General features: G+C 34.6%; 1 protein-coding gene across 4 annotated transcripts in view; it reads right to left on the bottom strand.

Annotated features, from left to right (window-relative positions):
• The window catches only part of PALS2 (protein associated with LIN7 2, MAGUK p55 family member), a 69,945-nt gene that overhangs the window by 17,462 nt on the left and 39,521 nt on the right, over positions 1-12,962 (bottom strand). For 3 of the 4 annotated variants that reach the window (XM_059712573.1, XM_059712572.1, XM_059712574.1), the window contains exons 3-7: positions 10,855-11,007; positions 7,362-7,511; positions 6,340-6,567; positions 2,849-2,890; positions 1,430-1,561 (exon numbers count right to left, since the gene is read on the bottom strand). In XM_059712573.1, the coding sequence (XP_059568556.1) occupies positions 1,430-1,561; positions 2,849-2,890; positions 6,340-6,567; positions 7,362-7,511; positions 10,855-11,007 (705 nt within the window). The remainder of the gene's footprint in view (positions 1-1,429; positions 1,562-2,848; positions 2,891-6,339; positions 6,568-7,361; positions 7,512-10,854; positions 11,008-12,962) is intronic. The other variant, XM_059712576.1, reaches the window with a different exon arrangement.

Genomic DNA, 12,962 nt, shown 5'->3' with positions numbered 1-12,962 from the left:
AATTCACGCTATCAGCAATCTGAGTATCCTGAGAAACAGTAAGTCTAAAAGAGTAAAACTTCACCTACTGTCAAGAACTAACTTTCAAAATAAAATCCAAAGAAGTGCTAGTTTAACATAGTGGCTGGAGAACTGGCTACTAGTGGCTTCTCCCACAAGTTAGTGACTTTATTATAACAAACTCGCATTAAAAAAATCTGGTACATTTTTAGCAATTAAAATCCTGAGGAAGAAAAAAAAAGGATTAAAGGAATAGACCACAAAATGCAGGAAGAAAATGAGACAATGGTGAAAAGGATTAGATGACAGATGGCATTCAAAACGTGGGGGGAAAAAGACAATATTGGAAAAGTTCAATAAAAGAAACAGCCACAGAAGGCAGATTTTTCAGGTGAGCAGTCTAAGAAATTCAATAGAAACTTCTTGAAATCATGAATTCTATTTAATTTACTCGTTTCTTAGTTTTCTAACCTGTTGCACAGTGCACTTGTACATATTGATGTCTTAATTTGCTGTAACTATAAGGACACACCAGTGAGACTGTTCTCATTCTTGTAATTCATTCCCCTTAGAAGCCACTATAACTTATTAGTGCTAATGTGAGTTTCTGATATCTCAGTTTGATTTAGAGTTTGGTGCTAGGTCCTGGTCCTTCCTCTCACAGCTTGTTCTTCAATGAGATTCTGACAGTTTAAGGGAGTTTAGACTTTCTGATTTGTTAGTTTCTCCAGTTCTGAACAGTGTGGTTGTTGGCCAATGTAAACAATGACAAAAACAGACTTATGGCTGCTAGAGATTTCTGAAAGCTGTATTAAGAGAAGGAGGAAGAAGAACATCATCACACAGCTTTGGAAAACAGAAGGGGCAAAATACAGTGCTAACACACATCCTTTCCATACACACAGAATTCAATCCACGATCAAAAACAACACTGACAATAAAGCACGCCTTCATTTTTCAGTAAACGAAAGAGGTGGGAAAATAGCTTTAAGAGCTTAAAAAATTATGCTTTATTTGCCATGAAAGTATTCAGAGGGAAGGGAGACAAGAGAACGATTACTACAACCACAATAAAAGACTCCTTAGTTAAAACAAACAAAAACACTGAAAAGGGAAGACCCCAAATGAGTTGTTCCTGCCTAATTCTGTATCTTACTGCAATCACCCATGGGGAAGCACCAACAGGTCTAATCCCTAAACCAGTAGTGGCGCCACAGGCTAGTTAATTCTGCATTTATTAACAGCCATTCACAAATTCCCTCTCAATTTGGTCCTCTGTCCACAAAATCAGCAGCCCTGCAGCCAGTTGTTCATGCAGGTAAAACCACTGGAACGAATGCTTATACCTTCTTCCTGAATATGCAGATATTGGCCACATTAAGGTTGAAAATAAAAAAGCAGGTGAGGAAATTCTGAGCGGCACACTCACCTGCCACCAATTTGGATCTTCTCTGTTTACAATCTGAAGAATTTCTCCTTTTGAAAACTTCAATCCTGCTTCTTTGCAGGGAATCAGGTTATCGTTGTATGGGTTATAATCAAAATGACATTTCACAAATACCTAAAACACACAATTAAAAGTATTATTAAAACAATGAAATGAAAACAATTCCAAGTACCATAGATGTATCGTTTATCACGGGATTTTTGAAATCTTTTTCAAACCACGTTGATTTTATTGTAATTGACAATGTATTTAATACTTCAACTATGGAACTTGTCTCTCTCAAATAAAAATTAAATTATTAGAACATTAATAATTTGGTATCAGAAAAGAAAATATGAAATAAACATTAGCACCACATTAACATCCTAAACAATATATGCACTTGATTTAAGGCATATATTTCAGATATATTAGGACTGACTTTTTGAAAGGGCTCTGAAACCAAAACTAAATAATGAAAGTTCATGTGGAAGTCAGACCCGAAATATATTTAGTAACCTTAAAAGGTAACTACATAGACTTACACTGGCCAAAACTAGTGTGGAAAATACTTTTCTGGAATCATCTTGCTCTGATTTAAATCAGTATTAAATAAGATAAATACTGAAAAAGCCTGGAAACTATTTTAAATTCATTTAATTATACAAATTTCTTTTAAATCTGTTTTATCAATTTAAGTATGTCAGTTACCAGTTAGTTATGATCTCCAGTACCTACAGTATTTTGCTTAGTCACATTAATTTGAATTCTAATTAAGCTAAGCATTTTCAGTAGTTGATGGCAAGTTCAGATAGATTACTTTCTTAAAACAATTTTTTCATGCATATTTATAGAAATTCAAATTTTATCTTCTAAAGAACTTACTTAGCATTAATCAGCAAGTAAACTTTAACAAGCAGGAAAACACATAATTAGTCAAAATAATGTTATTTTTCTACTTATCATATTTCTATAAATATAACCACACAAGATATTCAAATAACACAAGCAGATATTATTAGTGTAGTAAAATGCAATATTGTGGATGCATATTAAATAATTTAAAAATAACTAAATTTGGAAAATTTGATAAAATTTTAGTTATTTACAATTAGGTGATTTTCAAAGAAAGCATTCTGAACATTTTCAATAACTTTGGAAAGGCTAAATATTAATGCCTAAAAAAATCAGTAAGCCAATAATTTTTTATGATCTGCAATTTTAGAAATATCTAAATGCACGCATACAAGTAATATTAAGCTTGCCTAAAATGTGACAACTGGCTAACTTGACAATAGCATGCAGCTCAATGATTTGGAAATGGAGAAAATCCAAAATGATTAAGTTTAATCAAGGCAGATTTAGTTGTCTGGTAGGACAGAAAAACCGAGCAGCAGAGAATGCCCTGGAGTAACAGCATACCTGACGGACGTGGGCTGGATGCCTCTCCATACTGATGCCACTCTAAAAACACATTTTTCATCGCATAAATAAAGCCAGGCTTTAAAGGGATAATGAATCAACAAAATATAAACAAACACTGGCCCATCTTATTACTTCACTCATTTAGTCAAGCAACTACTTCCTGAAAGAACTGTCCATGTCTGAACATTATAAATCAAAGCAGCAAAACTATAGAGGGGTTTGAATGAGGCAGATGAGTATGTAAAGTTGTAAAACTACTGGGCTATGCCTTACTTCTCAAGAAAGCTGCACTGAATGAATAATAAGGGCACCCTGTCATCTAAACATGCCTATGTTTATTATTCTTATCTGTGGCAGAATATGTTTTGTTACCATAAAGCTTTCTGAGGAAGTCCAAATTTCAAACATTCATTCCCCTACTCCCATCAAATTGTTCTGAAAATGTCATTATCTGTGGAACAAAAATTATACCTTTCAAATGTAAAGAATTTCTAGAAGAAATAATTTTTATTTATTAATTTATCAAATTAATTTTGGAACATATTAAACTGATTTTACTTTGAAAATTTGTCTGAAAAAAAATTAATGAACCCAATCTTTGATCTAAACATTTGTAATGAGCTTAAAGTCATTAGATATTTGTCAGGTATAATTACATTTTATTAAGTGCATTTTAAAGTGTTTCACTAAGAGGCTATGGATGTTAACTATTCACTCGTTATTAAAAAGTTGCTAAACACAACCTAAAGTATTTCAATCCCATATTCTGAATGACTAACAATCTAAAGAAGATGCAAGAAAGAAAAGGAAGTACAAATGGCTTTTAAACACAGGAGGAGATATTCAACCTCACTCAGAATAGAGAAATAAAATTATAACATTTCTTCCTGTCAGATTAGCAGAAATCCAAATACGTGAATATACCATGGCTAGGTCTATGGGCCAACAGCCATTTTTCTAACAGATGGGTGAAAAAACTGGTTCAATCCCTTGGGAGGACAATTTGGCAGTAACTATCAAAATCACAAATGCAAAAACTCTCCACCTTAGCAACCCACCTACGGGACTGTATTCAACAGCAATGCTATGCAGACGTATATAAAGGGACTTATGTAGAAGACTATTAGCAACTGATTGAAAAAGATCAGACACAACTTAATTACTTAACAATAGGGACTGATGAAACAAATGATGGCAAACCTATGTAATATAACACTGCAGATATTAAATAAAGAAGGGGGGATATATTTCAACAAGCAGACTATGTACCAAAAAGGAAACAAGATAACATAGTTAATTGAAAAACAAACAAACAAAAAAACAAGGTTTAGAGTGTGCATACTATGTTATGTAACCTTTTCATTAAACAGGAGGTGGAAGGGGAAAGAGAATATGTAATTCTTACTCACTTGCATATGAATAAAGAAGCCCTGGAGAGATCCTAATAGCATGGTGTCTTATGGACGGAGTGAGGGTTAAGTTGGTAGAGAATTAGGAGGGAGGTTTTAACTGACTGTGAATTTATATTGCTTGAATTTTGAACTGTGGGAATGATTCGTTTATTCAAAAATTAAATTTTTATGGTAATAAAAGATAAAATGACTCCTGCTTCTAAGATGAAATAACAAGGATCCTCCAATCTGAAACAACTAAAAAACTGGACAAAATATATGAAACATTTGTCAAGGTACTGGACAACGAAGACGGTGATTCCTAAAAAGTGGAAACTAGGTGAGCTATACCCTGGATCCAGCTAACTGCACAGAAGTTTCCACTTTGCAACTCGGGAAAAGGGCAAGTGGTGGAGCCGGGCCGTCACCAAGCTGAGGAGATGAGCAGGAAGACCAAGGTGGCCTAACACGGGGCTAAATGGCCTCGCATTTCCCATCGTTCAGATCAGTTCACCAACTGCAGAATTTACAGAGGAATTTAGGCCAAAGTCCTAGCTATTAATATTATAAAAATTTATTTTTCCCGCAAAAGTCCATTATGGTCATTGTGAGCTTGTAAGAATTCTGGAATTTGGACCACAGGGGGCTGGAATCTTTCTAAGTATCAAAACTAATACGTAATTTTAAAAAATAAATCTTTGGCTCTACTTTTCCAAATGGAAGTGTGCCGATTCATGATTCTTTTCCTTGAAGACAAGGTCTCGCTCTACCTTCATTTCACCAAAGTTCATTATAAGCCTATATATACTATATATATATTCAGAAGTCCAATTTACATACTAAAATCATGACTAAATATTATACCCTACCCTCTGAATAACAATATAAAACAGGTATTCAACATGTTATTTCAAGGAATTGCATAGAAATACAAAAACTAGCCTTTAACACTAGTAGCGTCTTAGATTAAAGAAACACAATTTCACTCACACATGAAACAATAAATTTCTGGAATAAAGTGAATAATTAAAGATATCTAAAACACTGGTAGATATTTCCTATTTCTATATTATCTAGGCTTGAAAACCCTCTCCTCAGTTCCAACATTCTCACCATAATCGTCAACTGCTTCTTTGTAATGAATAATTACTTCATTATTTTTTTCTTCCTTTACAATTCTATTACATCAGCAATTTTCAACCTTTTTCATGTCATGGTACACATGAACTAATTACTAAAATTCTGCGGCACACCAAAAAAAATATTTTTGCTGATCAAAAAAACAAAACAAAAAACAAAAAAAAACCGGTATAATTTTGATTCATTCACTCCAGACTGGTATTGTGTTGTCTGTTGTCATTTTTTATTTGACAATCTAAAGGAAAAGAGGTCAGTGCCCCTAAGTAAATACTCAGGTATTGTATAGTTTTTTGTTTGTCTGTTTTTAAATAAAATTGTTTTTTTTTAATTGATTTCAGAGAGGACAGGAGAGGGAGGGAGAGAAACATCAATGATAAAAGGGAATTGATCAGCTGCCTCCTGCATACCTCACATGGGGGATCGAGCCCGCAACCTGGGCATATGCCCTGACTGGGAATCAAATCGTAAACTCCTGGTTCATAGGTCGACACTCAACCACTGAGCCATGCCGGCTGGGCCAGGTATTGCATGTTTTAAAAATTCTTGCAGCACAGGGGTTGAAAATTGCTCTTCTAGCCCATCCCATGTACACTGAGCTATAGGTAGTTGGGACTACATTATTCTCTCACAGGGGCTGGAACATAACAAGAATCAAAAAATATTTGCTAGATTAATGACTAAAAGGCTTTATGATTTTTTTTTAACCTAGCTCTATGTTACTGAAATGGCAGTTTGTGGTGTTCACAAAAAGATTTATTTACTAATTCCTTTATAGTAGTAAGATGAGGTTGTTTAAAAATTCAAAAATTCACCCATGACAAAATAAGGCATATCAGAACAATTAAGTCAGACAGTTTTGCCCCTCTTTTCTTTAGCAAAAGAGTAGCAACTGGTGGCTAGTTATATCCAACAGTGTGATAAAAGTAATTTAAGATTACCAAGAATCTTATTACTAACCTGTTGAGGAATAATGGAATCTCTATAGCTTGGTAAGATTTTTAGGGTGACACTTCCACTAATATTTTTGAGTAATTCTTGTAATTCCTTTGGATTGTTTCCAACCTCGTGGCCATTGACTTCTTTAATGATATCTCCCACATGGAGCAGACCTTGTCGATCTATCATGCCTCCATGAAGGATTCGGGCGATTACCAGGTCATTATTTTCAACCCTAAAGGTTACACCCTAAAGGAAATAAGGAATGAAATGGTCATTGATTTTAGACTTAAAAATAAATCTTAAAAACTCATGAAAAAAAATATATACATATATATGTATATATATGTGTGTGTATACACACACACACACACACACACACACGAAAATAGTTCTAAAAGTAGGTGAGTGGATCATTCCTGTTTTTCCCATGTTTTCTCTTGTGTCAAGAGTCCAATCTCCTTAAACCATGTGCAACTGTGACAACATATACCACCCTTAAAAAAGGACTTTTAACCTGAAAAAGTGAAAAATATATCAGGCTGCATTCCACAGGATAAAAGTTACCTCAAAGGAACAAGAAAAGATAGATATGCCTTGTTCCCGGCTTTTCTTTTTCACCATTTCACTGTTTTTATAGTCAGGATCCAAAAATAATAATTTTAAGTAGGAAGTTATAAACTTCACTACTTATAGAGCCCTCCCTACCATTTCTTCACTTTTTAATAACAACTTTCTTCCGTGTTTTGCTTCTTCATTAGCAAGCAATCTGAGCTAATTTCTTCAAAGGGCATAGGAAAAAAATAAAGTACTTATTCTGGCCTCTAATTCAATTTAACTTTTATCTTGGTTTAATTTTGTATGCTAAGTCAAGTTGAAACAGCATCAGGAGTATATTTTATACAGAGGCCAAAAACCACATAAAACAAAAACAAATGAAGTTTTCATGATGATACGAGTTATGAAAGAGAAGAAAATGAGAGCAGGGCTGAGCAACAGTGTGGCAGCTTCAGTTTGAAGAAGGCACCAATTTATCTACTCACCAATGGCTCCCCCGCTCTTTTGTGAATACCAAGAATACGGATGGCATCTACTGGTAATAACTGATTATTAACAGAATTATTCATTTCCGGGCTTGATGGAGGTGAGTCATAACACTTTGATGCCACAATATCATGGGCTTCCAAGAGTGACTGTAAGGATTCAAAACATAAAGCTAGGTTAAAAAATTTTTTTGAGATGTTAAAATGCAAGTTCAAAAACCATAAATCAAAATGCAAAGAAGAGCCCGGCTGGCATGCCTCGGTGTTTTGGGCATGGATCCATGAACCAGGAGGTCACTGTTCAGAGCCCCATCAGAGCACATGCCCAGTAGGGGGCGAGTAGGAGGCAGCTGATCAATGATTCATCATTGATGTTTCTAACTCCCCTTCTCTCTGTGAAATCAATAAAAACATATATTTTTTTAAATATGAAGAAGGGAGCAAATGTCAACTGGTTCAAAATATAAATAATTAACAAACAGGTTTCATGGATAATTTCTGGCTATTTCATAAAAATGTGTAAGAGACTAAAGAAAAATTTCAAAAAGTAAAAGGGAACAAATCCGTGTAAGAGGATTATTCCTATAAATGCTGAAGTCCCTCAAATCTCTAACCTGGTCTTTGTTTTCACTCTGTTCTCTCCTCTTAGGAAATATTCGTTCCTGTGACTTGAACGACTATTTATATATTATTAATTCCCAATTTTATACCTTTGATTCAGATCTTTCATTACGTCAGATTAATAGACTAAAAATCTGCCTATAACATAACACAATTATGATAATTTGAAAATCAAAGAGTTAAGCATTGTAGAGGACTGAAACATATTGAATTAATGAAAAATCCATAACTCCACAGTGCTATTTAAAAAACAAAAGACTGAAAACACTCTTCATTAATATAGACCAATGCTATTTTAAGTAACTCTTTACTTTGAAAATTGGTAAAGGGAAGGATCAAGCATTTCACTGATGTTTCAGTGGGAAATGCATTACAGAGTAGCTCAATAGCCTACTTGATGAGGAAAAACCCTTTTTATATAAGAACACTGGCTAATAAATGCAGAGTGAGAGAATCTGAAAAATGTCATGTACAACTTCTAATGAAAATATTGATTCAGGCAAGGATTATTAATGTAGGTAAATGGTTGAAAGGAAACAGAATGTGTATAATGCTAGAATAATAATATACTAGATTACTTCTAGTGGAAAAGCTTTCAAAGGAAGGGTTAGACTGTCATTGCCCTTAATCAGGGACCAATCTCAGCGTCAATAGTGGTGGGCCAACCAGGTACTACACATTTCTGAAACAATTTAATTCATGTTGCATTACATCATTTAAAATGAATTCGAGTTCCAAATAATTAACTTGAATACCAACCTTTTAGATAGAACTTATGTTTACAGGAACTAGAAAGGATAGATAACAACACAGGAGGGAAGCAACCAGATACACCCAGAAAGTGGGACATGCCACAGAATAATAACCGGACCTCTTCAAAAGGTCAACATCATAACCAAGGGAGAGCGAGGTGGTCCAACCAGATGCTGCACATGGACCGAGGTTGGAAGCCTGTATGTACAAAACAGCTGTAAAGAATATTTTGGCGTCAAATAAAGACATCTGAATATAGTATGTGCACCTGAGACGGAGGTCCACTTAAATGGAAAAGTGGCAATCAATGATTGAAAAAAAGGGTGAATTACAAAATACCTTGTGAAAAATGATCTCAATTAGTAAAGAAAAGAAAGTACATTTATGCACAGAAAAAAATGGAGGAATATGCACTAAGATAGTAATTTGGGTCATAAGAATACAATGTCTTAATTTTTGTATTTTTGCTTGCTATTTTCTAGTTTAATGTATTTATTAAGCTATATAAATGTATACCTATGAAGTTTTATATATTTACTTTAAAAAGATAGCTTGTCTAAGAGCACTACCCAGATGCTTCTGAGGTATCACAGACCTAAGATGGCCAGTTACCTCAACATTCGCATGTTCAGATTCTGGTAGCACAGCGGTTCTCAGCCTGTGGGTTGCAACCCCTCTGGCGGTTGAACCACCCTTTCACAGGGATCGCCTGAGACCATCCTGCATATCAGATATTTACATCACGATTCATAAAAGTAGCAACATTACAGTTATGAAGTAAAACGAAAATAATTTTATGGTTGGGTCACAACATGAGAAACTGTATTTAAAGGGCCAGAAGGTTGAGAACCACTGTGCTAGAGTGTGCCTAACCTCAATGATGCCAATGGTCAGAAATCCTACCCTTAATCAACTTCCCACATCTCTCTTCTGCAACTGTCACATGTAACCAGTCACCATGTCCTGATGATTTTATGGCTTAACACTGGAAAATCCTCATTTTATAATGCCATCACAATTTCTTGCCTCAGTACTTAACAATCTAGATCTATAATCAGACCTCTCCCAGTTAAATGCCTCCTCTCATCCCCACCCATGATTTCCCATTGTCCTAAGTCTAAAGTCCCAATACCTTAGTATGTTTTATAAGGCGTCAATCAACTGGCCCCTGCATAAAGGGTGTGTCTGATGTGTCCATGTTTTTGTACCTAAGATACTGATTTCTGTAGGAACCATCACTCTAAATCTTCGTATTTTACATTAACATTGTTGGAGTCAGAGAAAGTCTTTGAGGAAAAAGCAAGGGGTGCTGCCCCCCAAGATCTTCAGTGGAAAGCAAATGACACTTTATTTCTCTACCCCACAACCATTTATTACACAGTCCATTCTTTCCCCACTAAAATGTACTATCTCCATCATAAGACAGGTTGCCCTATGCGTGTGGATATATTTCTGGGGTTGTTATTCTTGTCGATTAATCTATTTTCCTAATGCTGATCCAATACCACACTGCCTTCATTACAGATTTATAAGAAATCTCTTCCACTCCCTTTCTCTCCTGAAACTGTTTTTTCTTTGTTAAAATGATTAACTCTTCATTGATATAGACCGATGCTTAAATTGCACTTATGTTTTGTATCTATCAAAAGTATGTTATGTTCTACTTCCTATCCTTACATTGCTCTCTGATGTCCTAAGGTTATCAACTACACCCCAATCCTAGAAGCAACACTGAAGACATGTATGACTGGTCACAAGGAGGTCTGGGAAACAGTGGTAGTGAGGAAGAAAAAGCCACTATCACGGAGAAAGACGTTTCTAGCATATGGTCTGATGATGAATCAGATTTGGCTTTTTTTTTTTTTTTAATTACACAAAGAAAAATCCTTTCTGATGTATTTTTGTGACAGACTTCATATATTGATGTAATGTGCTTTAGTTACACGTGTGTTTTTGTATCCTCAGATTATCAGAATATTAAAACATCTATGTTGGAATTTACATTCTGCAAAATATGGACCTAAATAATAACTAAAATCTCATCGCAAACTGCAACTTCACTGCGAAAGGAGACTATTTGGGAACATAGGGGCTTGGAGAGAAGAGCTGGGAAGTTTACCTGGAAGTGGGGCTCTTTGAGTATACCAACCAGTTCTGCCACGTTCTCATCCACATTGATTAGAGGAGTGATATCTTCAAGAATTTCATTGACTAATTCCAAGTTATTGTCACTGACAGCTTCTAGTTTTGAATCTTCTAGTCTCTCATGAGCCTTTGAAAAGACAGTATAGGAAAAGTAATAACACATATTGTTTGACTCCAGACTGTGGTTTTCCTCTTGATTTGCTTCTTTTTCATAAAGCTTTAAAAGATATGACTTAAAAGTGTGATTCATTGAAACCAAATTTAATACTTCAATCAGAGGCAATATATAGATTTTTAAGTACATTTTTCATGCAGTATAATAAATCTTGGCCTCAATTCCTATCCTAAGCCATGAAAAACTCATTTTTATAATTTAACTATGAGAAAAAACTAAATAGGCCATGCCAGGCTGGCATGGCTCAGTGGTTGAGCATTGACCTCTGAACCAGGAGGTTATGGTTCCATTTTCAGTTGGGGAACATGCCTAGGTTGCAGGCTCCATCCCCGGTGTGGGGTGTGCAGGAAGCAGTCGATCAATGATTCTCTATCATTGATGTTTCTATCTTTATCCCCTTCTCCCTTCCTCTCTCTGAAATCAGTAAGAAACAACAACACTAAATAGGCCAAATGACAATAAAAAACATATTTCTTATCCAATAGAATTTCCTAATGACTTTCTGGTCTAGCCTCAAACTCTAGATGAAGCGTTATTAGGAACATAATCATTATATAGATTACCATTTAAAAAATCATAAAAATCATTTTGGGAAACTCAGAGTCAAATTAGCAAATAAATCAGTTTGGGGAGGCAGTTCTTGAACTGGACCTTAAAGGACAGTGTCATTTCATGTCTATATATCTTAAGCTGTTTTTTAAAAATCTCATAGTCTTTTCCACATAAAGTGGACCATGAACCACACTGTCACAGAAAATCAGTCGTCCTAATTACCCTTTCACTGAAGGAGTACAGCAGAGTTTTACATTCAAACTGAGAATGAACACTATGCAGTCTTCATATTTTAGTGTTCTTTGTGTTTCTGGTAAATGCTTGCAGTCTGATTTTGAAGATAGCAAATCATAATTATTAAGATTTAGTTTATAAATGAAACCATGTAAGATGTCAAGTCTTACACATAATATTTTAAGATTCATTTCTGTAAATGCTGAAGAAAAATCCTAATTTCAAGTGGCAACTGTCAATTACACCTTATTTGATACCTATAATACTTAAATGTTATTTCTATCATAGAAAGAATCCTTCAGAGTCCAAATACACATTTTAATTTTTAAAACGCAATTTTTCACTTAAGTGTATTTTTTCCTAGGTGATTCACAAAGTAAAACAAGTTTTTAAGTAGAAGGGGGGGCTATATATTAAGCAACATTTTAAAGAAACACCTCAGAAGAAATTTTAAATCACATGAAATAAACTGATAAAGAAGAAATTATAACTGCTTTTATTTTATTTATTTTTTTTTATTTTTATTTTTTTAAAAAATATATTTTATTGATTTTTTACAGAGAGGAAGGGAGAGAGATAGAGAGTTAGAAACATCGATGAGAGAGAAACATCGATCAGCTGCCTCCTGCACATCTCCCACCGGGGATGTCCCCGCAACCCAGGTACATGCCCTTGACCAGAATCGAACCTGGGACCTTTCAGTCCGCAAGCCGACGCTCTATCCACTGAGCCAAACCGGCTTCGGCTATAACTGCTTTTAAACAAAGAAAAATGTCAAAAGACCAAATGTAATTTAAATAGAAGGAAAAGTTTCTATTAGATTTAGATAAGAAAAAATTAAGAAGACTAGAAATGCCAGAGAATGAGAATAGGTAAGTGTGTAATATTTTGAAAGCTTGATAAGAATAGGATAATGAAGACACTCAATACATATCACGGAATAAATATCAACATTGGAAAAAAACTAAAATAACATACATAATTAGTTAACTCTTACAAAAAAAGCAAGAATTACTGTTTTAATACAGATACTTACTTTAATATCTGATTTAGCATCATTAACCTTGCAATACTCTAACTCTCTTATGATAATACTAGAGGCCAGGTGCACAAAAATTTGT

This window comes from Myotis daubentonii, chromosome 10, assembly GCF_963259705.1.
Source record: "Myotis daubentonii chromosome 10, mMyoDau2.1, whole genome shotgun sequence".
Classification (NCBI taxonomy): Eukaryota; Metazoa; Chordata; class Mammalia; order Chiroptera; family Vespertilionidae; genus Myotis; species Myotis daubentonii.
The sequence above is the reverse complement of the archived record's forward strand: the minus strand, read 5'-3'. Positions and strand labels throughout refer to the sequence as shown.